Consider the following 17792-nt stretch of genomic DNA (forward strand, 5'->3'; position numbering starts at 1 on the left):
TCCCCAAGGGTGTCAGAGTGCAAAAACAGAAGGGATGCTAGATAGAGTGATAACACAAAGTAGGACAAGTCTGTCCTTCTCTGGAAATCCAGAAATGATTCACATGTGTATATATGCTTGAATTGGGTCTCGACATTTGTGCATCTAAATTCACAAATCATCACTTCTCCAATATTCTCAATTTCCTCCGCACTCCAGAAGAAAAGAGGTTAAACTCTATTTTTGAAATGCAGCTGATCCCTGACCTAATACTGTTTTTTCTTTTTTTAACTTTATGTGGGATAGTTAAATATGTTCAACTCTCTTTCTCTCTTAATTTGAACAAATTTTCTCATTTTCAGTTCTTGTTCCATACATGTAAAATAATTTTAAATCTTCAAATGAAATAAAATAAAATACTTTTTTTTAAGATTTAGTCATCAATTCCATTGTAGACTATTTAAAAGCAAATAAAAAAACTTGAATAAATGGCTATTTTTCAGCCAGTTGTGTTGGACATGTTTAAACACAAGTTAAGAACCTGGTGCTCCCAGTTCTCAAGTAAATCATGCTCCTTTATTTTAACAGATGCAATGCTCTTGGTGGCAGAACGACTGGAAGGACCGTTCAACATTGAGTCGGTCATGGACCCTATAGATGTCAAGATTTCTGAAGCTATTATGAACATGCAAGAAAACAGCATGCAGGTGTCTGCAAAGGTATTTGCATTAGTCATATGTCTACTAATAAGGAACGTGCAGTAATCTGAAAATGAAGTAACTAGATATGTCAGCTGGGATTATAAATTCTAATACGTTGTCAGTGAGCTTTTCCTGTCAAGCTACAAATTTGCTACTTCATTAAAAATGTCTAACAAAATGGCATTGAGAAAGGAAGCAATATTTTAGTTCACAACTACTCAATCATGAAGAAATTATTGGCTGCTAAAAAGTGTCAGAGAGCCCAAAGTATATTGACTAATCCCTCACATTTGTGACCAATTTGGGGGGAATTTTCTTTTTAATGTTTGAAATTTCTGCACATCCTTACCCTGTTTTCTCTCACGGAACTTCTAATTACATTTTCAACTGTACAAACCAGGAAAATGTTCTATAGGTTCAGTTGTAAATAATTAAACATTCCATCTGACTTCCTCTTTTAAGACTATGGTGTAGCCTTCATTAATGTATCTTCAGGGTAAAATGCTCGTTTGTGTGAAGTCAAGTCTTTTTGTAAAAAGAAAAAAATTAGTACATTTTCATAAATCATATGAGACAGAGCTTCTGGGTTTGCAGCTGCAGAACACAAATACCAGGTGCACAATTTTTATTTGTCCCCACCCATTTGAAGATAAACAGGACCCGCCTTAAGCAAAATTGAGAAGTTTGCAATGGGTCCCCAGCCTTTTCCTTCATCACCCCCTTTTCACCCACATTGATGACTGCGTAATGCCTTTCTGTTCTTTTAACCAGTCCCCTTGTCATGAAACACCAACCAAACCTCTATCAGTCTTTTAAACCTGGTGACTAAGTGATTACATTTTAATGGAAAGTCATTCACACAAAAATATGTCCAACAAGGAGTTGCACACTTAGTTTTCTTTGATTTCTAAGAATCTTTCGTGAGATTTCAAATACAACAAGGAGGAGAGGATGGTGGTGGAGAGAAATTGCAGAGCAAAAGGAGAGCCATGGAATACAACTAGGGCTCCTTGGCTGAGTATGAATCAAAGCAGATTTGGGCTTTTCGAGCTGAACGGGTAGCAAGTAGGAAAAGAAGGAATCTGGACTGAGTCCCTTTCTCTCTCTCCTTGGGAGACAGATGAGCCAAGATTTCCATGGGCCTCGTTCTGGGTTTTGATGAGCTTGAGATAACCTGCGTAAAGACGGATGTTCCAAATTGCCCTCATCTGTTGGGCAAATAGCACATTTGGGAATTCCATGAAAATCTATTTTCTTTCTTTCCTCTGAAAAAATAGCAGCCATCTATCTGTTCCTCTCAAATCTATTGCCTAGAAACCAATTAATGTTGTTTTGAGAGGCCAAATACCCCTGCAGCCCTTGAGTAACCAGGCACTTAAATTGCTGATGTTCAAAATGGCTCTAGAGAATCAGGCATGAAAAACACGTGGACAAAACTGTCTGTGGCCTGTCAGCCCCCGACACTTCTTAGAAGCAGAGGTTTTCATTGGTGTGTTCACATAGGTGTGCAAGTCAAATTATTCTAGAAATATTTTTCTAAGAGGTCAGATGGACTCTTTTTATTAACAGAATATGGATGATACATTTTTGTGGAATGTGTCCGACTACGTTATAATAGTATGGCTGTTCGTAAGGACTATACTTTAAAAAGACACATTTCTTTGTAAGAAATGTCAGAATCAAGAGTCAAAATAATGTAGGACATGTAAGAGTACATGCACATGAGAAGATATAGTATAGAGGGTCATAAAATAGTAGAAAAAATGTCAAATGAGCTAGAAACTTTTTTTTAATGTATCTGGTAGTATTGACATAGAGAAAGGGGGATGGAGTGAATTAAGGAAGGGAGAGAAGTTGGGGAACAGGTAGGACTCTGCAAGGAAAAGGAATGGGACAGGAAGCAGAGGTATGGAGGAGGGTATGGAAGAAGGACAAAAGCCAGCTGTTAAAAGTAAGGTGGAGAGGTAAAAGGTGATTGAAATTTGGACACATTCAGCAGGAAACACCAACAGGATTTGCTGATGGAATGCATACGGTCTGAAAAAGGTTTTGTTTCCTCAAGGGAATAGAATTTGGAAATATGTAGTTTTGTTTTCCCCACAAGCCACATCCTTGAAATTAGGCATGCACTAAAGTCTAAAACCTACATCCTAGCTAAGAACTGGATGGTTGAATTTTTCCTTTTTCAAAGGAACTCTCAGTCACTGCTGATAAACAGTCTGATCAAATTTGAAGTTCTGGATTTCCAGACTTCCCTTGCAGTATTTGCATAATGAGAAGCTTTGTTACCTTCTGACAGGTGAGCTTTGGGTGAGGCCAGAAACTATTTCCTAATTGGGGGCCAGACATCCTGAGAGTTGTAAACCTTACAAATTAAAATGACTTTTTACTCCAGGATATTACTGGCAACTTCTCCTTGGAAAATCACTTACCTTATTACAGCAGTCATTCCCAGAGCCTCTTTCAGAAAAGCAACGAGATTTATAACTGCCGGCTCTTCGTTGAGTGCTTACTACCAGGGACTGTAGTGTGCTTTACATGGCTTATTTCATGTAACATAACAATGCTTGTGATGAGATAGATCTTCCCTCTTGGTTTCTAGATGAGAAACAAAGCTTAGAATAGTTATGGAATTTGGAACAGTCTTATGGTGCCTGAGAAGTACGTAGCGGAGTGTCTGACTGTAGAACCCACATTGCTAGTCACTGCATCAAAATGATGTGGGTACCTACAAAGCCAGTCTCACACAAGGTCAGGGTTAAGTAAATATCTGCTGAATAGATCAAGTAATAAGAGGAAGTTCAATACCCTTCTGTAAAACCTGCATTAGAAGGTAAGGAAACAGAGGTGGGAAAGTCAGGAGGACTTAAGTTGTCTGTCTTTCCATCTGATTCCCTTTACAACTATACCTAGAACTTCCCACCACGCTAAATTCTCATGAAAGATTTCTCTTATCTAGATAAATCATTCATTGCTTTCAATCTTTCCTAGAATTTAGTAATACAAAATATAGCAGTCTACTTCTTTTTTTCCTTCTAGCTGAAGGCAGTAATTGAACATATCATAGTTTCAGCTATAAAATCCCCCTTCTCTAATGCAGTGGTTTTTCATTATATCTATAGTAGGAAGCGGCTAATCTTTTGTATTTCATCACTGAAATCATGAATTGGAGGTATTCATAGATTAAAGAAAAGACTTAGTCTGACCATGTATGTTCATGCTCCAATCTTGTCTTAGATCTGTTTTTATAGGTATTGTCAGATCCTTTTTCTTCTATTTAGCCCATAGCTAAGCTGTTAGGGGTAAGACACACTGACATTCCTTTTAAGAAAATACATTGGCTAACCCATATTTATAATCAAGTTATAATATTTTGGTAGTAACATTATGGCACTCATTTCAAACTCTTGATTTGCATATCCTTTGTACAATATTTATATGTATGTGCAAATGTATATATACATACATTTTTAAGGACTGGGGACAAGCATATTAAAACTTTTGTTGGTTCTTTTTGGACAAATAACCACCCAGTAACAATGATAATCATCATGACTAACATTAGTTGAGCAACTTACTATATTCATTCAACAAATGCACTGCTATGTACCAGACATGAGGATATAGCAGAGTACAAAATAGATTCTCTGCTCTCATGTCAATCTTTTCCTAGATGCCTTATATATTTATTTCAAATCCTCACAACAATCTTGTAAAGCATTAATTTCCTGGTTTTATATGTAAAGAATGTTAAATTTAGAGAGATTAGGTAGCTTGTCTGAGGTGTTGCAACTAACAAGTAGCTGAGCTGAGATTGCAGCCCAGAACTGTCTGATCCAAAGAAAGAGATTTTCCTAGTGTGCCACAGTTTTCTCAATAAGTGTCTTTCCCCCGGGACCAGATATACTTCAGCACTGGAGCAACCAACCCTATAAGGGAGGGCTGTTGCCTGAAACATACTACAGGGAACCTACTAATAAGAAACACAAGCTGTTCATTCTTCAAGCCCCAACCACGCTTATTACATTCACCAACTTTACAATCTCCGTCAAAGACAGTAAAGCACACTCTCATTATTCTACCACTTCTGTTACTCACTCAAATCAAAGAACTTTACAAGTTTTGGAAATTTCCCAAGGGAAGGGTAGACAAAACTTTCTGAGTCTCTTGCCTATGAAATTTCAAATGTGTTGATAATCTCCTTCTATCAGGAAAGATGAAACTGATCTCACTTGCCATAATTTAACTATATTAGGAGTAATTTCAAACCTAATCCAGGAAAAGATTGGTTTGTCGGATATAATCTAAATTAAGAAGGACGACTTATTAAATTCCAATTGAAACCATCCATTCAATTAATACTTACTGCAGACAAAGTTAGAACCCATTACAGAAGAGCAGGATGGCCTTCAGGTACTTAATTTTCTCCAGACAATTCTTTCTGAATCTACAACTCAAATAAAGATGCAAAAAACTAAGAGAATGGGACAAGAATGTAATAATTTCTGCCTCTAACTAATGGGTCTCAGTTTCCTCATCTGTTGAATGAGGGGCTGACTGAACTGTCCTCTAACAGTTTACAATTTTACCGACATTATCTCTTACCTAAGATTAGGTTTCTTTTTCTAGCATCCAGATATTTTGCTTTTCTCTGGATTTTTGTCCTTTCAAACTATTCAGATATAAATAATATCTTGGGAATTCACATGGAGAAAATATCTTCTTTCAGCTATGAGGACATTGTTTAGAATTTAGTTGGAATAAATATATGTTTATTCCAATAGTGTTTATTTTCCCTTTGTTTTCAGCCCCTGTATTACGTTTGACCTTCTGAAGGCAGTAAATATATTACTCCTCGTAGTATGGTTACTTGTGTACTTACCTCCTCCTTCCCAAGATTATAAATTATTGGAGGACAGGAACATCTTATTCATTCTTACATTCTACAGAGAGCCATCTTAATAGGTCATTTTACACAATGGAAGAAACAGTTCAGTTTGCTGAGTTGAATTCGGAACATGAAAGTGTAATGCCACAGGGACTTCAACAATAAGGAATAGGAAATACCTGAAAATGTATTTGAAGTGAGTCTAGTATTCTTTAAAATAGCATAAAGGTTACAAGATCATATTTTGACATCAGTCAGATCTGGGATCTGGTTTTTTCTAGTTGTATGACTTTGGGCAAATTATTTATCTTTTCAAAACTCAATTAACTTGCATTAAAAATGAGGATGCTAATAGTACCTACTCATGGGGTCATTGGAGAGTAAAATGATATAGTCCATAGAAAATGCTTAGCATGACTATGTCAATGAAAACTATGCATACAAGTTAAGCATTTTAATAGTTATTATTGAAAATGTCCATGATACGAAAATTATAAAGAGCATTGACTCTGTGGTTTCACCTTGTCCATGATGGTCTATGCACTTATTTTTGGCATGTAAAATCACAAGAGCAGGTTTAATATAAACACACCTGCATTTAAATCCATTCATGCATGGTGATATTGTCAATGGCAGAGAATCACCTAAAAAGGGACACATATTTATGCCTGGCCTATGACATGGCATGACATAGCACTGAATAAATGTCGAATGAACAGAGAAAGCAGACTGGAGGGAAGGGCAGAATGGGTGGAGACAATGTCAGCAACTCAACATCTAGTCTGTGCCTACTGGCCACACCAATGCCAACAAAGCAAAGGTTTTAGACATAGTTCACTGGCCTCTGCCTAATATCGCATTGTTCTTGCATTAAAGGAATGTTCACAAGTGGTTCAGTCTCTTCTGTCTAATCTCCGAGAAAAAAAGCGAATGGCCATATCAATTATAGTGTTCGATTTCTATTTCTTCTTTAGTTTTTGTTTCCTTTTAAAAAGAAAAGAGCAAATTCTCAATGATTGCTAGATTCAGAATATTCTCTCTGGTTATTCAAATTTCAAAGTTTACATTCTGCCCATCAGCTCTCACTTATAGTATTTCACCAAGAAGCAGTGACCCTGAAACATCTTTTATTCTTTGATTTCTTAATTTCTACACAGAAAACTAGAATCTGATCCATTCTAGTTTGTAACATCACTGGATAATAGGGCCAGATTTTTCAGATGCTAATTATGGGGGGGGGGGAGGAAAGACACTTTTTTTTGATAAAGTAAAATGAAGATTTGAGAAAAATACTTACGGTACATTTGTAGGAAATGTACCCAAAGCACACTAGTTTCAACTTTCCTTCCATGTTAAAGGAATTTTTTTAAATTTTCTCTTTTTGATGATAAAGTGAAACTTTATCTGTAACCTTAGGAGATTTAGCTTAAGATTTTCTTTCACTTTGACTTCAGAGCAAAAGATGAGAAAATTACATTTAATGTAGTATACTCAAGCATAGGTGATTGAAACTCAACTCAGTTTTTAACAGTGTGTTCTTAGAATGGCAGGAGATTCCCTGTTGCTCTCCTGAAAGTCTTCTAATCCCTTCCTTCCTTAAAGAGGAGAACTGCTTTCTTAGAACCATGCTTCCCACAGGCAGTGGATTACTGTGTCAGAGGAATTTCAATGGCTTCTGCCCAGTCTCACAAATACACAAGTATTCTCTGCTCTTAGCACTTCCCTTCCACTCAGGGACGTGCAGTCCGGTTTGATCCTGGTAGAATCATTGCCCCAGCCAAATTCTATGTAAACACGAAAGCAGCTACCTCTGTGTGTTGATAGCCACTTGTTGTGCCAGAAAACTTTGAATAATGTATGGCTTTCTGTAGGCCTTTTTCTTCTATTAGGTTGCTGCAAAAGTAATTGCAGTTTACAAGGTTAAAAATTGCAAAATAATGCAATTACTTTTGCACCAACCTAATAACACATTTTGTTCACCTCTTTCGTTTCACCTCCTCATTGTCCCAGAATATATCTTAAACATCAGCCAAATAGCTTAGATGCCTTGCAAAATGAAAAATCAATAAATTATTTATTAATACATGTAATCTGTTAGCTGGACAAACTATTTTTAAAACTCGGGTTTCATGGGTATGAGTAACAAAAAGAATTTTTGTATATACAATTAGGACTGCCTCAGACACAATTTTCTGAGTTTGCTATAGCAACAGTAGGCATTTTCAGCCCAAATCTCTCTCTAGCCCAGATTACTCTCCTGCTCACACTTGTTTATCCAAGTGTCTGCTGCACACCGCCACCTGCCACCTCAAATACACCTGTCCCAAAAGGAGCTCGCCATCCTCCCACAAACCCTTCCTCCCTCCAGGGCTCTCTATCCCAGAGAACACCTCCTACCACTCTTTTGCCATGGCCAGAAACCCTGCTGAATCCTCAACTTTCCCCTCTCCTTCACCTTCATAGTCAATCCATAATGGAACCTATTAAACAGTTATTCAAAATGTCTCTTGAATCCATCTGGAGTGGCTCCTCTAATTCTATCATGTCATACATGGATCATAGCCTCCTAATTAATTCCCTGGCTTTGGTTTTGCCACATGACAATCCATTCTCCACACTGTAGCCATAGGGATTGCTGAAAATGCAAACATGTTCACATTACTCCCCTCCTTAACATCTTTCCATGTTTCCCTATTGTCATTAGAACAAAACCCAGACGTAGCCCTGCATGATGTGGTCCTTAGCCTGTCCCCCTCCAGCCCACTACTTACCACTCTCCACACCTTAAATATCTGTCAGATGTGTTTATTGAGCATCACTTATCATCTGAGTATCATACTAGATAATGTGGAGATAGTAGTGAATAAAACCAGAGCCTGCGTCCTAATGGAAGTTCTAATCTGGGAGGTAAGCGTACCTCTATATGTACCAGGCATACAAAAAACCTTGGCTCTATTGCTCAGAACCATCCTCTATCATCTTTATGATTTTGTACATGTTCTTCCCTCATCCTGGAACATTCTATTCTCCCCACCCCCACCCCAAATGCACACCATTTGCCAGGCACACTCCAAATATTTCTTCACTGTCCAGGCAAGATTCAGTGGTATACTGGTAAGTGTTTGCACAATCAGCTCTCTGTGTGGAAAACATGCTAGTTTAGAGTGTTTGCCAATTTCTGTGGTGATTTCAAGCTACCAACATGACGTCACTGAACACAGAGTAGCACACCATGATAAATGTACATAAATAACCTCAAGACACAATTGGCATAAATAACCTCAAAAGCATAGATAATGGTAAAATAATTAGAGAGTAATAAGTTTTGAGTATATATTACCTTTGTTTTCAATGTAATTTATATAATTTTAAGTGTATACAGTTTAAGTGAAAATTTAACAAGTGGTCTTGTGAGCCACTAAGAACTAGTTCCGGCACACCATCCCTATTAATGGAAGCTTTCTGTGACTCTCGAGTCTGGGTTAGTTGTCCCTCGTGAGTGCTCTCATCTCAGTTATTACATTCTATTGAAATCGCCTGATTTCTTGTCAAAACCCTCATGAGAACAGGAACATTTCCAGTTGGCATATTTCTGGCACCCATGTCTGGCCTTAGTGACACTCAACAAATATTCATTGAATGGTGGTTTGAATGAATGCTACAGAGCCAGGCTGATGAAATTTACATGTTTATGTAAACTCTGCAAGGTGATCTTAAAGAATTGCTTTAAACCTTATAAACAAAGAGCATATGAAATAATCATTTAGCCAGGCCAACGGGGTTAGGGTTTCTTTCTCTCCACACTCAAAATATTCTTTGTTCAGTTTCTTGTAACTCCTTCCTACTCACCATTTGGGAGGAAATATCAAAGTGTTCTGTTCTTTAAGGAATGCAAAACCTTCAAGGAAAAAAAAAATCATCTTCCCAAGCCAATGGAAAGAATTTGCTTTTATTAAAGAAACAATGTTACGAAGTGTGCAACACATCTGACAGATATTCTGGAACCAAGATGCATATGCATCAGAGTAAATTTTTAAAACCTTAAAACTGACACAGTAGCTGGATTTCGAAAATTGAAGCCAATGAACAGAGCCAAAACTGAAACCGATGACTTGACTTGACTCAGTATACACCAGAATTCTCTTCACAGAATCCTGAATCCATCCAGGGACTTAGAGTTTGCCAGAGGACTTGGCCAAAGGACCACTGTAATCAATCCTTAAGGAAAGAAAAACATGTGTCAGGGAGTAAAAAAAAAGAGAAGACAATGCGAGAGGAAAGGAGGGAGAGAGGGAAGGGAAGGGGAAAGAAGATGAGAGACGAGATTGTTCTGAGACTTAAGGATGAAAACCTGTTTTCTTAAGACAGTCCATGAAGAAAATTAGCAAACTATTAAAAGTAAAAAAGTTTATCAAAAAAAACCCTGATATTTAAAACATTCGTGTAATGAGTATAATGATTTTATAGCTAAAGAAATGTCATCATTAAAATATTTTAAATTAATATTCAGGAAAACACTTCATAGGATATTAGCAGAATGCTGTTAGGAACCAGAAAAAAATGTGTGAAATGAGTCTCTAGGGTGCCACTTTAATCTTGTATCATGGTGATGATACAGCTCTTCATGTTACTACTTTTAATGAAACGATTTTTTAAAAATATTTTAACTTCTTCACATCTATTTACTAATGCTATGTGGACGTTTCCTTTGCACCCATTTCAGTCTTCACTTTGCACTTCCACTTTGAGAAAGGGCCCTCAGCTCACTGCTGAACCTAGATGATTAGGGACAGTGATATGATAGGACCTCTGCAATGTCTGGGAGCAGCTGCTTACCCTTTTGACCAGGTCGGGGAATTAGGAAAGGAGGCTTTGCCTATAGCCCAAGCTGTCTTCCACTTTGCTAAGAGAAATAGCCATTGTCTGAGATGTGAGGCCAGTTATGTCTAGAATCCATGGCTCTTAGCTTGCCCACCAACAATGAGCCAAGTCTGGCTAATTTTTACACAAAGTCCTCCACTCTCCAATTGGCTGTCAAGCACACTGAGTAGCTAATATATCAAATGTTCACGAAACAGGATTTTTTGGTTCTAGTTATCTATCAGCTTAAAGTTGCTGATTTGGTTTTGCTTTAAGTTGGCACAGTAAGTGGAGTAAGGAAAATATCAAATGATTTTTTTTTTCATGGATGCATCATTCATTGTATTTTCTGAAGCCTACGGAAGAAGTGTTAGAATTTGATTGTGAAGAGATAATTGATTCTTTGAGACAAGTGTAGAAAACACATTGCTTAGTGAGTGTCTAGTCCATAATAGACACTCAGTAAGTGTTAGTTCTCTTTCCTATCTTTTCTTCCTCGTTACAGAAATCTACCTCCTAATTGCCTTCAATAAATGTTTACACACGGGGGAAATTATAACTAAACATTTCATTTATTCATAATCTTTTATTCCCGTTTTCTTTTTTCCCAAACACATACTGTGTGTTGGGATCTCTTACAGATTCTGGGACACAGTGATAAACAACAACAAATGTATACGATCCTATTCTTCATGGAGCTTATTCATGTGTCACTCTGAATAATCTGTGGATTTGATTTGTTACCTGTCATTGTCGTATTTAATTACAGATTACTTCAGATAATAGTGCATCTTTCTACCTCATTTTTCAGTGTCTTTTCTAAACATCATATTATTTTATCTTCACCATAGCCTTGAGAATTGGGGAGAACATATGACCCCAAGGTCACACAGGTGTCAGGAGAAAGACCGAAATTAGGACTCCAAGCTTTTAAAATGTTATTCGTGACCTTTATACCACACCACAGCTGTCTCTCATGAAAACAATGACTGTACTTGGACAAAATATATGTAAAGCCCATGCAGATATGATAGCTTCTGTTTCCTTGGGAACAAACAGGATAGATTTGAATTCCCCAAGTGGTCATGTAACAAATAGTTCATTCACTAACACTGTAATACAAATTAGAATCTAATAAGTAAATAAAGCATTACTTTCAAAACATCAATTCCAATTAAATCTAGGTAACATGAACTGCCACCTATATTAATATAAAAGATTAGAGTTCTGTTTGCAAATCTAAAAACAATTTATGGGCATAGCAACATCTTTCCCACAATAATGAAAGCCCACTGAGTAGACACTGAGAAGATAGAATTAAAAAAAAAAAAAAAAAAAAACAGAAGTGAGACAGAATTGATCAGCAACCACTGCTTCTGAGGTTACCAGTAATGACTTTTGTAAATGTGTAATTAACCAACAGAAGATAAAGAAAACAAAGAGATATAGGTATAAAACTATGAGTGTCTCTGAAAAAATACACATAGTGTTAGTTTATTTTAAGGGAAATACCAGGGGTGCCAAAAAAACTGTATACAAATGGACATTTTGGTCAATGTTGCTCAAGCAGTAGTTCCCCGTAATCAGAAGTGTCTGGACGCTGATGGTAACCGCTTTGAGCACCTTTTGTAATTGCAGAAGTCACACATGACTTGTATTCATCGTTTGTTATTGGTATATATTGAGTATTACAATTTTGATACTGTTTTCCTTTCTTAAAATGTGTGTACATTTTTTGGCACCCTCTGTATATTAAAATGCTGTGATGTTCTTAAAGAAGTATTTGTATTTAGAAACCTAAGACATATCATTTGAACCTGTTATTAGCACACATCCCTCTCTTTCTCATCCCTCCCAAACGTCTCTTTTTTCAGCACTTTCTATCTTTAATGTCAGCTCTTTACTCTCAGAATGCCAACAGAATGCCAACAGAGATATTATTTCATTAATCCCCCTAAGAGAGGATTCATGCACCAAATATCTTCTGGAAATGCACAGGTTTTGCAAGTCAGTTAGGTGAGAAGGATAATTCCTTTGTACATCTATAGCATCTGTCTACACTGGGACTTCCAGATACATTTCCAAATTATCTAATTATCCCTTTCAACATCCCTTGGAGCAACACAGGCAGGAGGTAATACTGATTGTATTTCTTCAAGGAGTAGAGCTAATGATTTGTTCCACAATGAGGTGGCTTAGCCTGAAGCTGTATTCTCTAGAAACTTCTGTACTGTTGTAAGGAGAAGATTCTCAACTGTCTTAAAATAGTATTTCTTGTCTCGAATTAAAGGTAGTGGTGAGTGTAATGACTTCACAAATACCTCTAAGTAAATGCAATTACATCTGAATCACTTATCTTGGCCGGTTAGAGCCAGCTTTCCAATGTGTCCCAGGGTGCGTTTCCTGAAACACCCTTCTTGTGAGAACCTCCGGAAGAACGAGCAGCCAAATAATGGTGAGAAACACTACGAATGACCTCACTTTTGACAAGCCAGAACACACGTTAACCTGATGAAGCCTGGCTAAGATACCTCATTTAACCTTGACGCATGTACTCTACTTATGTAACCACTGTTAGCTCCTGGAAATAATATTTTATGGAAAACATTTAAGAAACATCAACGCAGGAGTGGCCAGATGGCTCAGTTGGTTACAGCACGAGTTCTGAACAACAGGGTTGCTGGTTCTATTTCCCACTGGGCCAGTGAGCTGCGCCCTCCACAACTAGATTGAAGACAACGAGCTGCCACTGAGCTTCCTGAGGGGTGGCCGGATGGCTCCCTCATGGCATGGTGGGCTGCGCCCCCTGCAAATAGGATTGAAAATGGTGACTGGACTTGGAGCTGAGCTGTGCCGTCCACAACTAGATTGAAGGACAACGACTTGGAGCTGATGTGCCCTGGGGAAACACAGTGTTCCCCAATAGTCCCCAATAAAATTAAAAAGAAAGGAAGGAAGGAAGGAAGGAAGGAAGGAAGGAAGGAAGGAAGGAAGGAAGGAAGGAAGGAAGGAAGAAAGAAAGGAAGGAAGGAAGGAAGGAAGGAAGGAAGGAAGGAAGGAAGGAAGGAAGGAAAGAAAGAAAGAAAGAAAGAAAGAAAGAAAGAAAGAAAGAAAGAAAGAAAGAAAGAAAGAAAGAAACATCAGCGCAAATGGTTTTTTCCCCTTCAAATCGCCTTACTCAGAAACTAAAACTTCTAGAAAGAACAGATCATAGAATGACCTAATTATTATCAAGCACCTACTTTCCCAGACACTAGCTCCTGTTTTCCTGCCTCATGCATTGCATTTTATCATCAGAGCCTATCTGCGTGGTGAATAATATTTTTATTCCCATTTGACAGAGCAGGCAACTAAGGCTCAGGAAGGCCCCTTGGAATGTTGGGGTGGCTGGCACTGGGCTGTCCTCAGCCTCATCAGCCACCTGTCTACATACTTGCCCTTGGTAAACACAACCAGTTTCAGGCCTTTAAATACCATCTTTAGGCTAAGGATGCAAAGCTCCATCTCTAGCCATGACCACTCTACAGAGAACCTTGATCTATACATCAGCATATAATCTGAGGCCTTCCCCCCACACATATTATTCTTCCTTCATTTCTCCCCTTACTCCAAATATAAAATATAGGGGTACCCAGACCACCAGGAAAAGGACTCACTGGTCTTTTATAGTAATGTACCTCTGGGCCTCAAGAGACACAGAACTTTTATCTATCTGTACTGCTATAATAGCAAGCTCAGAACAGTGTCTGAGACCGTCCAAATGCTCTGTACAAAAATTCCTTTTGTCACCCACCATTTGAACCCCATGTTTTAATAATACGTTTATTAAAAATGAAATTATTCATTTTCACATTGTAAGTCATCTAAGTTATATAACAAATATGTGTTATTTAAGATATAGTGTCTGCATGAGAATCATACAGGAGTTTTCAATCGTGCTCAATCAAAGACAGGGCAAGCCGATGCTCTGCTCCCGTGTGCCACTGTTCCCTTTAGGTTTGTAAAATTCTAAAACCATCTCTGGAGTCCTAGGCTTGGCACTTCCACACTTGCCAAAAGTCTCTCTTACAGCAAGTCCCTTTTTCTAAAGGTATAATCGAATCTGTGTTGAAGCACCTTCAAGATTCCTATGTTGACATATTGTGACAGATTTTTATGTAGGTCTTCACCTGCATGTGGGGTTAGTTGTTTCCATAATAATTAGGAGTCAGTATTTTCTTCAGTTTGGATCAGGGGCCCAGCAATTTCTGCACTGAAGGCATCTTCAAAATCTATACCTGATATAAATAACAGAAAGCTACTAGACTATATTTACTAACCTATCTTCTGCTGTTATAATTAACACCCTCAGAAAAACAAACAAACAAAAAACAACAACAAAGAAACAAATGGTAAGGTTTTCTGTTATGATAAAATATCCCCTAGAACACTAATATTCTTTCAGGGCATTTCTTGTTTTTCTGGTTTAACTTAAACCAGTGAGCCAGATTTTTCCCAAAGGGCGAATTAAGAGGGTAGGTTAACTCTTTCAGCGCCTGGCTTCAAGAAATCTCTGCAGGACCGTCAGTATGGTTTGCCTTAGGCTTTATACTTTTTAAAAGTCAGCTGTCGTATTCAAAGCAAGCCAAACTAGTACACTCCACAGAACCCCTGGAGCTTTGGAAATGTTAATACCCTCCGGCAGCCATGACCTTGCAGCTTGGGAAGTGATTTAGGCACGAGGGAGAAAAGGGCCCCCTATCTTTATTGCACTGGTTTACACCATCAACTTCAGAAATTGTGTGAGAGAAGAATAATCAATACTGTGTTAAGACCAATCTCTAAGAATGCCAAGACAAGTGTTCCTGCTCTGCAAAATGCTGAGTTGGAGGAGAACTTTTGAATACAACAAAAGAGAAATTGCCTGTAGTGGTAAAACTAAATGAATTGTGTCTCAAGATGGAATTTGTCATTGGGAATGGCACTCAAGAGCCCTCTGTGTACGTCAGTGGAATCCCATAAACTGCCTGATGAAAAATGCTTATTTTACAGTTAAGCAACACAGAATCAAATTACAAAACCAGAAGGAATGCATTCTAAATGTACACTTGTAAGTTAAGACTTCGCTAACATACAGAGTCCCAAAAAGTATACTGGAAAAAGGCATCTAGGAGTAGAATCATCTCCTGTGTAGAAATGGGAGAACCATCAAGTTGCACTTCATCAAAACTTCCTGAAAATTTTACTATATTTCCTATAATTCTGGTAAAGGTACTATCTCTTGATAAATAGCCGAGTATGAAGCTTCTAACAACAGGAAAGGAGGTATCCCCACACCACCCCAAGTGAAATCACTGTGGACAAGAACTGGCAGCACAGTCCCTAAGATCATTACAATTAAATGTTTGATTTCCCACAGCAACCCTAGTTGTGACATGAACAGCTGTCAACAACAAAATTAGAGGAAACTGTCATTATATGGATTTCATCAGCATTTGCTTGTCCTACTTCCATACCATTGCTCAAGAGAGTGTTTTCAAAGAATTCTTTCAGTAGAGCTTTTCATTATTCAAAGGGGAGTCACTCAAGTTATTTGGCCTTATATGCTATACATGAAATACATTTGTCACAATAACAAGAATACCAAACAGATGTGTACTGAATGCCAAATTCAAGTACATAAAAATGTCTGGGACACAATTCCTTTAATCCTGCAAGCATTACATCAAATAACTATTACAATTCCTATTTTTAATACAATATTTCCACCCATATCTGTGGAGGATATGGTCCAAGACCCCAGTGGATGGCTAAAAACCTCAGATAATACCAAAACCTATGTGTGCTATGATTTTTTTCCTATACACACATACTTTTTCCTTTAAAGGAAGCACTTCACAGCTTCTCTTTAGCATATCTGAATTATCAGCATCACAACTTTTGTGCTTTGGGGTCATTATTTAGTAAAAGAAGGGTCACTTCAACACAAGCATAGTGAAAAAGCAACAGTGGATCTGATATCCGAGTTCAAGGCAGAGCATCATCTTGTCCGAACTCAGCTGGGAATGGGCACAAAGGGAAACTCTAAAATTCATTGCTCCGCCCATGTCTGCAAACGTGCATGAGTATTGATTTGGGGCTCACAAATTAATTTTAGTGAGTAGGCAAATTCACAAATACGGAATCCGTGAATAATGAGATTGATTGTATATGCTGAAAATAAGAGTCAGAGCACATAGTCACTTCTTTATGTTATATTAGTGAGATTTCTTTAAATCTCAAGATTAGAGTTTATTGGAAGGAAGAGTTCCATGAAAAATGTCAAAGCCATTGCATTGCATGCTGTGGTGTCATAATCTTAGGAAGAAACTCATTGTGTAACTTTCTTAACTTTGCAATGTTTCCGGCAGGTCTTTCAGGGATGTGGTCAACCCAAACCTGCTCCAGCCCTCAGATCAGCCCGCTCAGCTCCTGAAAATTTTAATACACGGTTCAGGCCTTACAATCCTGAGGAAAGACCAACAACCGCTGCAGGCACGAGCTTGGACCGGCTGGTGAGTTCTCTCAGCCGCTTTCTGTTACCAAAGTTATTCTTCAGGAGACGTGATGGGAAAAAGTTGGTTGTAAAAATGATCTCATTCTTATGTCTGCTCCTGGTCTTAATTAGAATATTGAAAAGTAATGAGACCTTCCTGTTAGGTCAAGAATTAGATTATTTAAGAAGTCTTATCTCCATTAATCCACTCATGCAGTAGCCAAATTTTCAACTTCATATTTCTTCTGAAATATTAAGTTGAAGACTGAGTAGCTATATCTTCCAGGGATATGATTATATAATAGCACATTTCTTATTCATCTGCTTCAGTTATTTATTCAATTATCATACACTGTAACTTTATTATGACTTCTCCTTACATGTAAAGTTTTCTGTTTGAAAGACCTTGCCAAGAGACCCCAAATCAATGTTACTACCATTTTTTCTTTTTTGTGTGTCTTTTAAAATTTGAAATCCTTAGCAGTCACTCTTTGATCTCTTAATATATGTGTCAGGGGACTGAATGATATCATCAAAGTAATTTAGTTGGCGAATACAACCATAAATACAGTAAACACAATTTTTAATGTGTTTTAAAAATCAAATTTTGCTATAAAAAAGAAAATTTCATAATTTCAGAGAAATACTGCCCAATTATTTTCGATGCAATTTATAGGATTAATACTACTGTAAACAATTTATGCACCCATAATTGTAAGTGCTGTTAATGTTGCTTTGCTAATTATCTTGATGTGAAATTAGCAGATAAGAACCTTAAGGTCATAAAACACTTGAACCACATCTGATTATGTCATATAAACTGAGATCTCAAGGGTTTCCAGTTATAAAA

At 37.5% G+C, this 17792-nt stretch overlaps 1 protein-coding gene across 2 annotated transcripts in view; it reads left to right on the forward strand.

Moving 5' to 3' along the window:
• Positions 1–17792, forward strand: part of GPC6 (glypican 6) — a 1036531-nt gene that overhangs the window by 933455 nt on the left and 85284 nt on the right. For both annotated transcript variants that reach the window (XM_019737186.2, XM_019737185.2), the window contains exons 5-6: positions 568–698; positions 16818–16961. In XM_019737186.2, the coding sequence (XP_019592745.1) occupies positions 568–698; positions 16818–16961 (275 nt within the window). The remainder of the gene's footprint in view (positions 1–567; positions 699–16817; positions 16962–17792) is intronic.

This window comes from Rhinolophus sinicus, linkage group LG04, assembly GCF_036562045.2.
Source record: "Rhinolophus sinicus isolate RSC01 linkage group LG04, ASM3656204v1, whole genome shotgun sequence".
In the NCBI taxonomy this organism is placed as follows: domain Eukaryota; kingdom Metazoa; phylum Chordata; class Mammalia; order Chiroptera; family Rhinolophidae; genus Rhinolophus; species Rhinolophus sinicus.